Source organism: Lampetra fluviatilis, chromosome 28, assembly GCF_964198595.1.
Source record: "Lampetra fluviatilis chromosome 28, kcLamFluv1.1, whole genome shotgun sequence".
NCBI classification, from domain to species: domain Eukaryota; kingdom Metazoa; phylum Chordata; class Hyperoartia; order Petromyzontiformes; family Petromyzontidae; genus Lampetra; species Lampetra fluviatilis.
The window spans coordinates 11,852,341-11,866,645 of record NC_136302.1 but is presented as its reverse complement, the minus strand read 5'-3'; the positions used below and the strand labels follow the sequence as shown (position 1 = coordinate 11,866,645).

General features: G+C 59.7%; 1 protein-coding gene across 2 annotated transcripts in view; it reads left to right on the top strand.

The window, feature by feature from the left end:
- Nucleotides 1-5,088, top strand: part of LOC144942796 (uncharacterized) — a 38,531-nt gene extending 33,443 nt beyond the window's left edge. For both annotated transcript variants that reach the window (XM_078869738.1, XM_078869737.1), the window contains exons 3-7: nucleotides 1,607-1,873; nucleotides 2,660-2,856; nucleotides 3,057-3,574; nucleotides 3,763-4,397; nucleotides 4,653-5,088. In XM_078869738.1, coding sequence (XP_078725864.1) covers nucleotides 1,607-1,873; nucleotides 2,660-2,856; nucleotides 3,057-3,574; nucleotides 3,763-4,397; nucleotides 4,653-5,009 — 1,974 coding nt within the window. In that variant the 3' untranslated portion in view covers nucleotides 5,010-5,088. The remainder of the gene's footprint in view (nucleotides 1-1,606; nucleotides 1,874-2,659; nucleotides 2,857-3,056; nucleotides 3,575-3,762; nucleotides 4,398-4,652) is intronic.
- Nucleotides 5,089-14,305: the final 9,217 nt, after the last annotated feature.

The following is a 14,305-nucleotide window of genomic DNA, read 5'->3' as shown; positions in this document are numbered from 1 at the left end:
GTCTGACGTGCGTAGCCGACTTCGCTGCCAACACAACGCAGCCCCTCCCCGTGTACCCGCATGCGGGCGCGTCTGTGTAGCCCGGAGACACAACGCAGACGTGGAGGCAGGGAGACGGGAGACACGGAGACACCACATCGTGGCACAACAGAGACGGCGGGACGGGGCATAGAGGCGCATAGACGCGACGAGAACCCGCGGCACCGAAACGCGACACGCAACACCCCCGACGGGACACAACGTAGACACGTGACATGGGACTGCTCCCACCCACCCACCCTCCTCACTCGCGCCGCTGGGGTTTGATGCCAAACCCTGCCGGCTTGACGAAGGGGTCCGCTAGGGGTTGTGGGGGGGGGTGGTCCTAAAGGGGTCTCTGCCTCTCCCCGCCATCCCCGCTCAGCACTAGGAGATGAGAACCCCCACTCTGGGGAGCTTTGGGGGTCCATTCAGGGTCCCCGCAGTCGTGCCCACACAGCCAGAGTGCCTGTATTCTTGACCTCTCTGTGCACCCAGCTTGGCATGGGTGCTCAGGTGACGTCAGCCACACTTAGCGGTGAATGGCGGCTGCTGTTGTGAGTGTGCGTATGTGAATGTGTCTGTGTGCGTGTGTGTGTGAATGTGTGTGTGCACTAGTACGAGTGTTCCACCCCCTCGTGCACCATGTATGCCGGCCTTAATAGGTGCTTGCAAACAGCACTTGCCCTAAGTCTGTTAAAGGCTATATGGGGGATCTCGGTTTCTTACTGCGTAGTGAGCGATAGTGTCGCAGCCAGCGTGTTGCACAACAGACTCAGCGACCCGAGTTAGATTCCCGCTGATGGCCAAACATCGGTGACATATCTGAACCAGTTCTGTGCCTCCCCCCCGAGGTCGACTTGGTCCAGAAGTACGTACCTGAATCAGCGTGTAAATACCAACACTGAGGCAGCAGAGTACCACACACACATCTCACCTACCCCCCCACCCACCCGCACTGTTTTTCCGAGGGTATAAGGAGTGACCACAGCTCACACGGGTGCTCCGGGGCAGGGTTCTGGTGGTGACCGGTGAGTGTGAGTGTGTGTGGGGACCGGTGTGTCTGTGTGTGGTGATTGGTGTGTGTGAGTGTGTGTGGGGACTGGTGTGTGTGAGTGCGTGTGGTGACCGGTGTGTGTGAGTGTGTGCATATGGGGTTTGTCGTGACGGGTGTGTGTGCATTCATTGGAGCCGGATTGTGTGTGTGTGCATGTGGTGTGTGGGTTGTAACCGGATTGTGTGTGTGTGGTGTGTGCGTGTGGTGTGTGTGTGTGGGCTTGCGTGTTGGGGCTGCAGTGTGGTCGCCCCATCACCCTTATCCGTGACGTTGGCAGCAGCACCTCGCGCTTTGGCCGAACCTTGTTTTAATCCGCGACGCCCACCCCCTCCTCTCTACCACCGCGGACTTTATCTTCGCTTCCTGTGGCTGCCCCCCCCCACCTCTTCTGGCACCCCCCAGCTCCCCCCCCCCCAGCTTCGTGACTTCACCGACGGTGGTGGCGGCGGCGGCGGCATGACGCACGCGGTTCCGCTGCCTGGCCGATCGTGAGCGTGACGGTGGTTGTGCGGTTGTTTCCCCCCGGTGCAGGTGGTGAGCGGCAATGACGCGGTGCAGGCGAAGAAGCAGCGTCTGGAGGAGTGCCTCGTCGGAAAGTTCCACTCGATCGGCAAGGAGAGACACGGGGAGAGACACGGAGAGCGACACGGAGAGCGACACGGAGAGAGACACGGAGAGAGACACGGAGAGAGACACGGAGAGAGACACGGAGAGAGACACGGGGAGCGACACGGGGAGAGACACGGAGAGAGACACGGGGAGCGACACGGGGAGAGACACGGGGACGTTAAGCACAAGGTGAGCACCACTGACTAGCACATAGCCGCCTGGCTCGTACTCTCTCGCACTCTCTACTACTCTCTCCCAATCTCTCATCCTCATGCACTCTCACACTCTGTTCCTTCAGCGCTGCCGATAACACTGGCTGTGTGTGTGCGTGCTTGAGCAGTGCTGTGTGTATTGCCATATACTCAACTATCCCCACTCACCTCACCCCACTCACCTCACCCCACACTCACCTGTGCGTGCTCCGTCTTTGCTGGGCTCGCTTTGCTCGAGGCCATGACCCCTGCACGCTCCGGGATGACCTCCAGCACCGCTCGCCATCAGCGCTCGTGAACTCGTGAATCCTGACCTCTCCTCTGTGTGTGCGTACGTGTGCGAGGCTGTGTGCATGTGCGTGTGCATACATTGTGAATGTGTGTTTTTAATGTCTATCTCTGTGTGAAAGTGTGCATCTTTGCGTGCATCTTTTTTCGTGTTTGTTTGTCTACGTATTCGTCTGTGGATGGAGACAGCGGGGAGTGATCTGTCAGTTAACCCATAACGCCTGGGTCTGTCACGTGATCCTCTGTCGGCAGGGAGCTTGCCACACTTCACTTGGCCTCAAAGTGCACCTAGCCTGGCCGTGGTGACGTCACCACCACTTTGTGGCGAATGGCGGCTGTTGTTGTCTCTCGGTGTGCGCATGCTAACGTTGTCCATGCACGAGTTGTTGCGCGTGTATGTGTGCGTGCGTGTATATGTGCGTGCATATACGATGAGCGCGTGACAACGAGATGCCGCGTTGATTTTGTCGCACAGTCAAGCCATCGGGGAGGGTCGGAGGGCAGTGGCGGTGGGGGTCAGAGGTCATCCGCGTTCCGCCCCTGGTCCACGGAGGGAGCGGTCGTGAAGGGAGAGAAAGATGGCGGCGCAGGAGTGGCACAGGCGGCCATGATGCACAACCCCAGCCTCATGTTGGCGCCCATGGGAGTCCTCTCTCACTCCGCACTCAACCCGTGAGCGTCACACCACGCCGCGTCACGCCGGTCCTTTTCCACTCCGCACCGAACCCCCCGCGAACTCTGCACCACACTGCGCTACGACGTGCAGCACCTGACCACACGACCGTGCAATGCTCCACCTCGTGCCACCTCGCACCGTTCGTAAACAAGCATCTCTCTTTGCTGCCCCGTGCTGCCCTCCCCGCCAACCCCAGGTACTGTGCCTACCGCAGCTACGACAGCTGCGTGGCACCCAACGTGGCGCTGGTTCCCATGGCGCTGCCCCCGGGCGGTGGAGGAGGAGGAGGGGCCTCGACCCCCCAGGGCCGCGTTGGGAGCCGCGGGGAGCGAGGGTCCCCTCCCCGCGACCCCCCCGACTGCAGGGGAGGCCCCCCGGCGCCGAGGAACCCCTCCGTGGGGGGCCCGGCCCTTGCCGAGCCGCCGGGCTGCGAGGCGGAGCGAGGAGCGGCGAGGCCCGGAGAGGCCGCCGCCCTCCTCCTTGCGTCGCCGTCGTCGCTGTCGTCTCTCTCGTCCTTCTCCCCCGCGAGGGGCAGGGATCTCCGCAAGGAGGCGCCGGGGGGGGGGCCCCCCGCTGCGAGGGGAGAGGGCCGAGCTCCGGGGGCTGGCGGCGGAGTGGCCGGTGGGGACGGGACCCCCTCGGGGGTGTCCGGGTCGACGGGGTCGGACGGGGAGTCGGAGGAGGTGGACGTGGAGACGGAGGACGGAGATGAGGGTGAGTGGGGTTGGGTGGGGAGTGGTGTGAGAGGAGGGGAGAGTGGAGTAGTTTAGCGGTGTATGGTTGAGTGGTGAGTGGTCGAGGTGAGTAGTGAATGGTCTGGGTGAGTGGTGAGTGATTTGAGTCTCTTGGTGTCTCCTACGCTCTGCGCTGATCCTGACTCAAACCTTGTCGCGCCTCCACAGCCTCCTCCACCTCGTGCCTGTCCTCGCCGACGGTTCCTATGGCAACAGTCCCCGCGGCGACAGTCCCCGCAGCGCCACGCCGCTCCCCGGTCCCGGCCGACTCCACGCGGAGGAGGAGGAGTGTCGCCATGGAGCCCGCGCCCAGCAACCACGGGCGTCGCCACGAGGATGACGACGGCGACGACGGCGACGACGACGACACGGCTTCCCCTTCCTCCTCCTCCGGCGGTCGCCATGGAAACGACGGTTTCCGAGGCAACGCGGACAACGTACCTCCCGTCTCCATGGGTGACAGTGGTTGCCACGACAATGGCGAGATGGAAGCTGGTCGTCGTGGAGACGGAGCAGCCGGGGAGCGGCGCGCAGCGACGGGCGCGGAGGAGAGGACCGTGGCTGTGCACGGAGGCGGAGAGGGGGGGGAGGAGGGGGGCCAGGGGGAGGGGAAGGGGTTGAGGCGAGACGAGGAGGTGGAGGAGGAGGAGGCGGACGAGGTGGAGGAGGTGCTCCGTCTGCTCGACTCAGCGCTGGAGTGGAGCGAGAAGAGGGAGCGGCTGCTGAGGAGAATCGCGCGATCGCAACAGATTCACCAGCAGCGCGAGAGGGCGGCGCGCAGAGACCGGGATGCCCTGGCACAGGTGACGCACGCGCCCACCACTCCACGCTCACTGTGCTCACCGCCACGCTCGCCACGATCGCCACGATCACCACGCTCACCTGCCGACCCGAGTTTGAATCTCGCTCACACTCACCAGTGACGATTATCTGAACCAGTCCTTGGCCTCCACTAGGTCACCTAAAATGAGTACCCCAACAGTCTGTTCAGGCCACACGAGGGATCTTAGTCTTTGTTTTGACCTGCGTGTGCGTGCGCGCGTGGGTGCCGTGCACAGGTGACGCGCCGGCTGGGCGCCATGCAGGCGGAGCGCGACTGGCTGCACGGGGAGCTCACCGGCGAGCGGTTGGCGCGCGTGGCGAGCGAGGGGCGGCTGTCCCAGCTGCAGGCGCTGCTAGCGCCCACCGCCACCACCACCACCGCCAACCACAACCACAACAACACGAGCAGCAGCGCGGAGAAGCGAGACGCAAAGAACGCTCGGCACCAGCAGCAGCAGAGCCCCAGGGAGAGGGCGGTGGGCACGGGGGATGGAGTGGGGGGCGGCGGGCCCCACCGTGGGCGGCCCTCTTCCTCCCCCTCGCCGCCAGCACCGGCTCCGGAGCAGCGGCAGGACCTCGCCGCCGGCTGTTAACGGCACCGCGGCGCCACCGCTCGGCACCTTCTTCTTCACGGACCCCTCCAACGGGGGTCCACTGGTGGTGGTGGGGGGGTGGGGGTGGGGGCGGGCGTCCCCCTTACTGACCCTCGCGGTCCGACGGGGCCCCCATGGGGCCTGATGGCCCACGGCGGAGCCTTGCAAGGGCCCACACGGAGTCACCACGCGGAACCTTAATGGCCCGTACGGGTCAGTGAGGACCCCCCCTACGTGGAACGCTCGAGGGCCCCACCCGCCGCCGTACCTTGACGGCGCACGCAAGCCACTGAGGGGCACCCCCTCCCCCTTCCGTTGTAACTCTTTGAGGGGCCCGCGCAGGACACGTCGGGGCCACCCGTGCGTGGAAACCCGAGGCCCCTCCCCCCCGCCACGTAGTGAACCGTGACTGGCGTGCAGTGTCCCGGAGGCCCGTACACAGGACATTGAGACCCCCTCCCCCACGTGGGGATTACCTGCCCCCCCCCTCCCCCCACGGGGGGGGCCCTGGACTCGCGCGCTCCCGCACGGGCCCGGCTGGAGGTCGTCTCCTCCTCCTCCTTCGTTGTTGTTTTTTTACGGTCGCGGCGACGACGGCGGCGCCGGTGGCTTCTGCGTCGTCGCGGCGACGGGGAGCCTCGACGCGAGGCCTCGGCTCCTCCTCCACGGTGCTCATGGAGACTCGCTCAGTATTCGCCCGGAAACGACGGACCGTGGTGGCACGGTGACTGTGGCAGCAGCAGCAGCCACAAGACTCGTTTTATTTAATCATCAGCACCTGTGCGTGTTTGTGTGTGCGTACATAGGCGTGTGTCCGAGAGAGAGAGCGCGTTTGTATGGGGCGGTTGGGTCTGTTTGTGTGTCGGACAGCGGTTTGTATTTGTCAGCGTGTTTGTGTATGTGGTGTTGTTTTTGTACTTGTATGCGTGTCTGTGTGTGTGTGCGCGTCTTACACCACTCAGCGGTTAGCGTGCTGTGCTATGAACCTGGCTACCCCATTTCTATTCCAGCTCATGGCCAACACCAGTGACGATTATCTGAACAGATCCTGGGCCTCCGCTGGGTCGACTCGGCCTCAAATGAGTACCTGGTGTGGCGTGTGTGAACATCGCCACAGGGACAAAGGCAGTCGGGCGTGGTGCTGGCCACCCACCCCCTCATGTACCGTGCCAACCTTCATCGGCGCTACTCGCTAATAGCACTTGCCCCAACCGTATGTTAAGGCTATACGGGGGATCTCTGCCTCACACCACTCAATGTTCTTGCTTTGTCACACGTTCTAACATTCATGCGGGCCTGCCTACGATCCAACCTGGGTTGAACCAGGCTGGATTGTGTGAGAAGCTCACACATCCGTGAGCTCCTCCAGCAGACACGGCTGCGTTGGCTGGGTCATGTAGCTCACATTCCTCAGGCAGCTCCTATTTGGCTGGATAGTGGTGACCAATACAGGCGCGGTATATGGGCTAGAGAAGAGATGGTTTGGAACTGATTAGACTTGCTGATGACTGGTACCGGCGGTGTCAAGATCGGCCTCTATGGAGGAGGCTCGTGAAGGACGCTGCTGGGCAGTTGGAGGCAGTCGCCCTCCAACAACGAGCGGAGCGCTGAGGAGCGACGCTCACAACGAGCGGAGCGCCGGGCGGCTAAAATGCAGCAAGTTGGCATCGGGTCGTCTCGATCAGTAAACTTGGTGACCTCCGGCCAGCAGCAGACCTTCGACATCACCGTGGCCTCAAAGTGCACATAGCCTGGCAAAGCGCTGTGGCAACGTGTTGTGGTAACACGTTGTGGTAACGCCATCAACCACCTAGTGGCGAATGGCGGCTGTTGTATGTACCTTTTTGTCTTTGTATATCTGCGTGTACCAGTGCGTGTACCTGTGCGTGTACAAGTGTGTGTGTGTGAGAGATTGAGATGTGTGGGGGGGGAGCGGGGATGGATTTGCCGCGACCACCACCCACCCGACCCCCGTCCTGCTCGTCCGTGCGAAGCTTCACAGCCGAGAAGAGCCGCGACAGACTTAATATATGAGACGCACGGACTGAAAGCGGGAGGACCCCACGGGACTTGCACGGATTCCTCCCCCGTGTGCCACCCCGGCGTGTACATAGCCCCGCGCACACGCACGCACGTATATGCATGCACGCGCGCACGCACGCACACACGCACACACGTATATTTTTGTACGTACAGCTCACGCACACATTCCCTGCACCCAGGGGCCACAACCGCGCCGCCAACCCCGGGCCCGGGATGGGGAGTTTCTTTGGGTGGGGGGGGGGGGGTTGGGGGGGGGTTGAGGGGGGAGGGGAAAAGAGGTGTCCCCCGGTTTGGGTTTGGGGGGGGGATAGGTGGTTTGTGAATGGATGCATACGTGCATCTGTGTGTGTATGTATGTACGCCTTCATATATGCTCGCTAACAGCACCTGCCTCAACAGACTAAAGGCTTACAAGGAGGGTCTTTGTCTATGTATGTATGAGTTTGTGGCTGTGTTAGCCAGTCTGTGTGTGTATATACAGTATATATGAGCCCTGGTTGACCAGAGGAAGGAGTTGTTTTAGCGAGAGGAGAGAAAACTGGGGGGCTAGGGGGGGGGGCATTGTCATTCTCAGTCTACACAACAGGCCGCGCTGGAGAATTAAAATGAGTGCACGTCCATCCCGTGGGTGTTTAACGGTTCATGAGTTGAGAGTGGTGGAGGGACGTGATCACGTGGTCGGGCGGCGTGGTTATAGATGGACGCGAGACAGACCAAGAGGAAGCGGCACGTCCGCCGGTGAGCATCTCTGACAACGAGATTCGGCAACAAAACTCGAGAAAGAAACAATAGAAAGGAGACGAAACGAGTCGCCGAGGGCCGCGAGGGAATATCCATCCGTGGCGCGCGCGTGTGTGTGTGATGAGATGACCTGCCTATGAAGGGTCAGAGGGCACGTGTCCCCCGGGGGTGGGGGGTTTTGAGGTTAGGATATGGGGGGGGGGGCACCTCCGGGGGGGGGGGTCAGAAGGGAGGGGCAGGTGTGCACCCTTTGCACTATCCGGCACGCGTTGGGAGGGGTGCGAGATCGTTGCTATCAACAGCGACACGAGTTATGCAATTTCGCTCAAGGGGGGCGGGTCGGGGGGGGTAAAAGGGAAAGATGGGTTTGAGGGGGGGGGAGAAAAATAGAATCTTTATATAAATAAATATATGAGACACGCAAACACACGCCTGTATCAATCACACACACACATATATACATATATATAGAGAGAGACCCGACTATGAGCAAAACACCGCCTGCCTTACTCGCAGGGCGCGCGCGGTGCCCCCCTCCCCGTGCCCCCCTCCCTCCTCGTGCCCCCCACCCTTGTGACCCCCCTTGTCTCCCCCTGTCCCCTATCTCCCTATGCCCTCCGCTGTCCTCATACCCCACCCTCCTCTCCTTACTCCCCATGCCCCCCCCCCCCGTCTCCCTGTGCCCCCCTCTCCATCCCCGATTTCTCCCCAGCCTCCCCTCCCCGATTTCTCCCCAGCCTCCCCTCCCCATGCCCCCCCTCCCCATGCCCCCCCCCTCACCCCGCGCTCAGTATTGCTCGAACCCTGTGCCGCGTCGCCCGTGTTTATGCCGAATGCAGCCGCGCCTCCCCCCCCTCGTGCCCCCCCCCCGTGCCCCCCCTCCGTGCCCCCCCCCCGTGCCCCCCTTGAGCCCTGTCGCTCCATATAAACTCGCGCTCGCCACTTGTCGCCTGCCGGAGTCGTCCTTTCTCGCCGCGACACCGCCACGTGGGGCAGCGGCGCAGCACAAGCAGATGCCTTCACGTTCCCCACGTGCACCTGCAAACACTTACAACTATTGTGTTTTATTTGACCAGACGAGGCCCACTGAGCTTCTCTTTTTGAAGGAGCGACCTGGTCAGCACGAATGGTAGCGAAGTGTCGATATTTATCGCAGTAGCCAAATACTATGAAGCGCATGATGATTATAAATGTGGAGGGGAAAAGAGGAGGACGTGGAGATAAATCCACGTGACCACGGGGAGAGAGACACGCAAACTCCAAATATACAGCAGCAGGCGTCAGGGTCTGGATCGAACCCACGACCTCCTGCACACCAGGCGAGGTAGTGGACATCTCCTAGCCACCGTGATGATGATGAGAGAGAGAGACACGCAAACTCCAAATTTACAGCAGCAGGCGTCAGGGTCGGGATCGAACCCACGACCTCCTGCGTAGCAGGCGAGGTAGTGTAGCGGTTGGCGCGCTGCGCTAGGAACCCGGCGACCCGAGTTCGATTCCTACTAATTTCCAACATCGGTGATGAATACCTGAAGCGAGCCTAGGCCTCGGATCGACTCGGCCTCAAATGAGTACCTGGTGTGATGTGTAAACATCGCTGCTAGGGAGACAAAGGCGGTCGGGCTTTGTGCTGGCCACCCATCTCACGTGCGGCGCCGATTAGCACGGCTGGCTACATCAATAGGTGCGAGCTCACAGCACTTGCCCCAGCAGTCTGTTTAGGGATCTTTTGTCTTGTGCGATGGGAGTGACCGTTGTGTTGTGATTGATGTGTGCTGTGATGCGAGTGTGAGTGTGGTATGGAGTGTGAGTGATATGTGTGTCGTGAGGGGAGCGAGTGATGCGGCAAGTGAGTGATGTGGAGTGAGTGGCTCGCAATCGGAAGGTTGCGGGTCCAAATCTTGTTTGGGAATGGGGGTGGTAGGTGGGTGTTAACTCAGCCCATCATCTTGCCGGGGTCGATATAATTCCATAGGAATGTGGAATTTTCACAGGATTGTAAAGGGGAGCTGAGCAGTGCATGAAGGAGTGTGATTGGTGAGTGTGATGTGAATGGCTGTTATGGAGGGTGAGTGATGAAGTGAGGTGGAATCGCGCCCCACACCACGTGTTCCATGCACCACGTGTGCCACTCACCACGTGTTCCACACACAACGTGTCTCACGCACCACGTGTTTCACACACCACGTGTTTCACGCACCACCTGTGCCACGCACCACGTGTTCCACACACCACGTGTGCCACACACCACGTGTTCCACACACCACGTGTTTCGTACAACGTGTGCCACGCACCACGTGTTCCACACCATGTGCTCCACAACGTGTGCCACTCACCATGTGTTCCACGCACGTGTTCCACACGTGTGCCACTCACCACGTGTTCCACACAACGTAGGTCACGCACCACGTGTTCCACACACCACGTGCGCCCCACACCACGTGCTTCACACAACGTATGTCACGCACCACGTGTTCCACACACAACGTGTGTCCCACACTGGGGGTGATGGTGGCGGCACGAGCCAGCGACTGATCACTTTGAGAACGAGTTTTGGGGATCCCGAACAAAAAATCCTTAAACTCTCCACGTCGCTGGGCTGCTGTGAGAGGTGACCGGGAGATGGCAGCACGGCGAGCTGGACCGTGAACCCGTCTCGGTGAGCGGAAGGTTTTCTCCCAGGGGCTCCTCCTCCTTGTCCTCCCAGAGGAAGCCAACTTTCGCTGAAGGAACCCTCCAGAAGAAAAAAAATATCCCCTTTTGTCATGGCCTTGTCAATGAATTCGGCTCAATGCTGCTAAACGCCGGTTGGTTGGTGTACAGCAGGGCCCAATGGCCCATGCAGGACCTCTTGCTCCCATTGACCACTCGCCACTGATGTCAGCATCGCTGTGGGAATCGAACCCGGATTGCCGGGTTCTCAAATCCACGACGCGGGGATGCGAGACGGAGCGCGACTTCCTGTCCTCATTAGCGTCTGGAATTAATTAGCGCCGCCACCCACCCGCCCCTCCCCCACCCACCCACCCGTCACGGCGCCACCACGAGGGGCCCCTCCCCCACTCATTAGCACTGCACACCCCTCCCCCTCCCATTACCACCATAGCGAGCCCCCCCCCTCCCATTCCACTAATTACATTCACGGGAGATCGCCCCTTCCCCCTCTCATTAATTAATTAATTACGATCATGGGGCCACGTGGCAGGGTCGCCCCCCCCCTTCTCGTCTGTTATCCCCTCATCCTTCATCTGTTACCCCCCCCGCCACCTCATCTGTTCGCCCCCCCTTTGTCATCCCCCTCCCCGCTCGCCTCTCCTCGTCGTCTGTTCTCCCCTCTCGTATCTTACCCCCCCCCCCCGACTTCACTCCGTCGTCTGTGCGACATTCTTGTCGAGATCCCCTCGCCCATTGCGGACACGCCGGGCCGAGCGCAAGTTGCCCGATGGTCCCAAATAAGGGGACCCGTTTCCAAGGGCACCACCGTCACCATCACCACCACCACCGTCACCACCACCGCCACCACCATCGCCGCCACCATCGCCACCACCGTCACCACCGCCACCATCACCACTACCACCGCCACCACCATCATCACCACCATCATCACCACCATCACCACCGCCACCATCACCACCACCGCCATCGCTACCATCGCCATCGCCACCATCACCACCACCGTCACCACCACCACTACCGCCACCACTACCGCCACCCCACGTGAGCCATCAGCTGGGATGGCGAACGCGGCGGTGGTCTCACAGAAGCTGACACCTGGCTCGTCATCGCCATCATCTTTCCACTCCTGTCCATCTCTGGTAGAGGCGGGCATACGTAGGTCACCACCATCACCGCAACTGCCCTTTCCTCCTGTTAAATAATGAGGGGGTTTCACAATTGCATGCTGCAACAACAACCGCAGTTCATCACGAAGTGGCGGTGACGCCACCACTGCGTTTGTGCCAGGCCAGGTGCACCTTGGGGCTACGTGCAGTATTAAAATGCAGGAGGTCACGGTGATATACCCTAGGTGCCACGGGGTTGCCTGAGATGACTGGCAGATGCACCAGCCGTACCACCCTATTGTGCCAACTTAATTTTATCCGCCCAGAGCTCCGCTCGTTGTTTGTGAGCGTCGCTCCTCCGCTCTCCGTTGTTGTTGGAGGGCGACTGCCTCCAACTGCCCAGTAGCGTCCTTCACGTTCCTCCTCATCCACAGAGGCCGATCTTGACACCGCTGATACCAGTCATCGGCAAGTCCACTCGGCACCACGTCCTCTTGTACCACATCACTCCATCTCTTCTCTAGCCCGGTGCCGTGCCCGTGTCGCCCCTACACACGCACCCACACACACACAAAGAGTGCCTATACAGTGTCCTTAAAATAGTTTTCATGGCTGACACGGCATGCCAAGGAGATGGGTGGCCAGAACCACGCCCCGGCCGCCTTCGTCTCCCCAATGGTGATGTTTACACAACGCACTCGGTATTAATTTCAGGTTGAGCCGACCTAAAACATGCACGCAACACGGGGCAGGCAGGATGCCGGTCGGTTCGGCATCAGCCCCCACGCCACTCCTCTATCCCTGATCCCCTCCCCCCTCCCCCGCGCCCCCTCCCCTCCCCCGAGCCCCTCCCTTCTTCTACCCCCCTCTCATTCTCGTCCCACCCCTCTCCATCCCCCTCGATTCCCACTCAGCTCCCTCCCCCCCCGCGTGCCATCCCCCCCCACCCCGCCCCCTGTCCCCACATCCCCCGTGCCCCCCAGGGCGGAGTGACTGCGCCCCCTAGTGGCTGGTGAGGCCCCCCCCCCCACCGCCTCCCCCGTTCTCCCTCCCCCCCGTGGTCATTCACATAGAATATTGGGACGCGTTCCTGTTAGCGAGCACCTATTAAGTCCTCCACAATCGGTGTTGATGCTTGCCGAGTTGATCTCGAGGAGGGTTGACAGGATAGGCGGTGGTGATGATGGTGATGATGTCGGTGATGTTGATGGTGGTGGTGTTTGTGGTTATGCTTGCGATGAAGTTTGTGATGGTGATGTTGGTTGGATATTTTTTTTCGTGGTTTTGAGTTGAAGGTGGGGGGGGGGGTTACAAGCCCCTCGCACCCGTCCATAGCCCCCTTTGGCCGCTGTGTTGGCGACAAACACCATGAGGTGACCAATCTAAATTGGTCCTCCCCCCCATCGCACCGCTCACCACAGCGTTACCGTCCGGCACTGACGAAGAGGTCGGGGGATGTTTTGCCGGATGGATCGTAGGCAGGCCAGACTAAATGTTTCTAACCGGCGAAGATGAACCCCCCATAATCATCGCCGGTTATAAACATTTAGGCTGGCATGACCACGATCCTTCCTGGGTTTAACCAACAGGCTGGATTGTGTGAGGAGCTCACAAATTCTTGAAACATCTGGACAAAGTCCCATCGGTGAGCTCCTCCGGCAGGCAAGGCTGCGTTGGCTGGGTCATGTAGCCCGCATGCTAAGGCAATGATGTTTGCAATGATTCTAGATTTGAAGCTTTCGTGACTGCAAGGATTCATATTCTTAGGTTTTTTCGGTAAAGTCACGTAGGTAAAACATCAAAATTAATAAAAAATAAAATAAAATAAAAATCACGACGTTTCGGAGGCAACACAAGTCTCCGTCATCAGGTGGGACCGTCACAGCCAGATAAGCTGCATCAAGTGAAATCTTGATGCAGCTAATCTGGCTGTGACGGTCCCACCTGATGACGGAGACTTCTGTTGCGTCCGAAACGTCGTGATTTTTATTTTATTTTATTTTTTATTAATTTTGATGTTTTACCTTCGTGACTTTACCGAAAAAACCTAAGAATATGTTTGCAATGATGTTGGTGTTGGCGATGTCGGTCAAGTTGATGATGATGTTGGTGATGGCAATGATGGTGAAGTGGATTATGGTGGTGAAGTTGGTGATGATATTGGTGGTGATGATGGTGAAGTTGGTGATGTTACTGATTTCGATGATGATGTTGGCGATGATAATGATGGTGAAGTTGATAATGATGTTGGTGGTGATGCTGGTGACGGTGATGTTTATTGCTCTGCCTTTGAAATTAAACAAAAGGGATAAAAAATATATCCGCGTTCAGGAAAAACAAGCGTCGAAGATCGAGCCACGTGGTCACGCACGAGGGAGACAGCGGGAGAGAGACAGCGAGAGAGAGAGAGAGAGGCAGCGAGAGAAACGAGAGCTCATTACGGCTCCATCCAGCAGTGGATAGGGAATGTTGTGGACCTCGCGTGTGGCGGAACGAGGATTTGTAAGCGGGTTTGTTGGTGTTAGCGAGCTCCTGTTAAGGCAGTCCACGCCGGCCCAATGTTCGCAGCACCAAAGCAGTAGGCCATCCATAAGGGGCCGTCCATAAATGACGTCACGCGATTTTTGACCCCCCCCCTCCCCCTTCGTCACACGGCGTCACAAAAAGTCAGACCCCCCCCTCAAATATGACGTCACAAAGCTCTGCCCCCCCCCCCAAAATAAAACATGC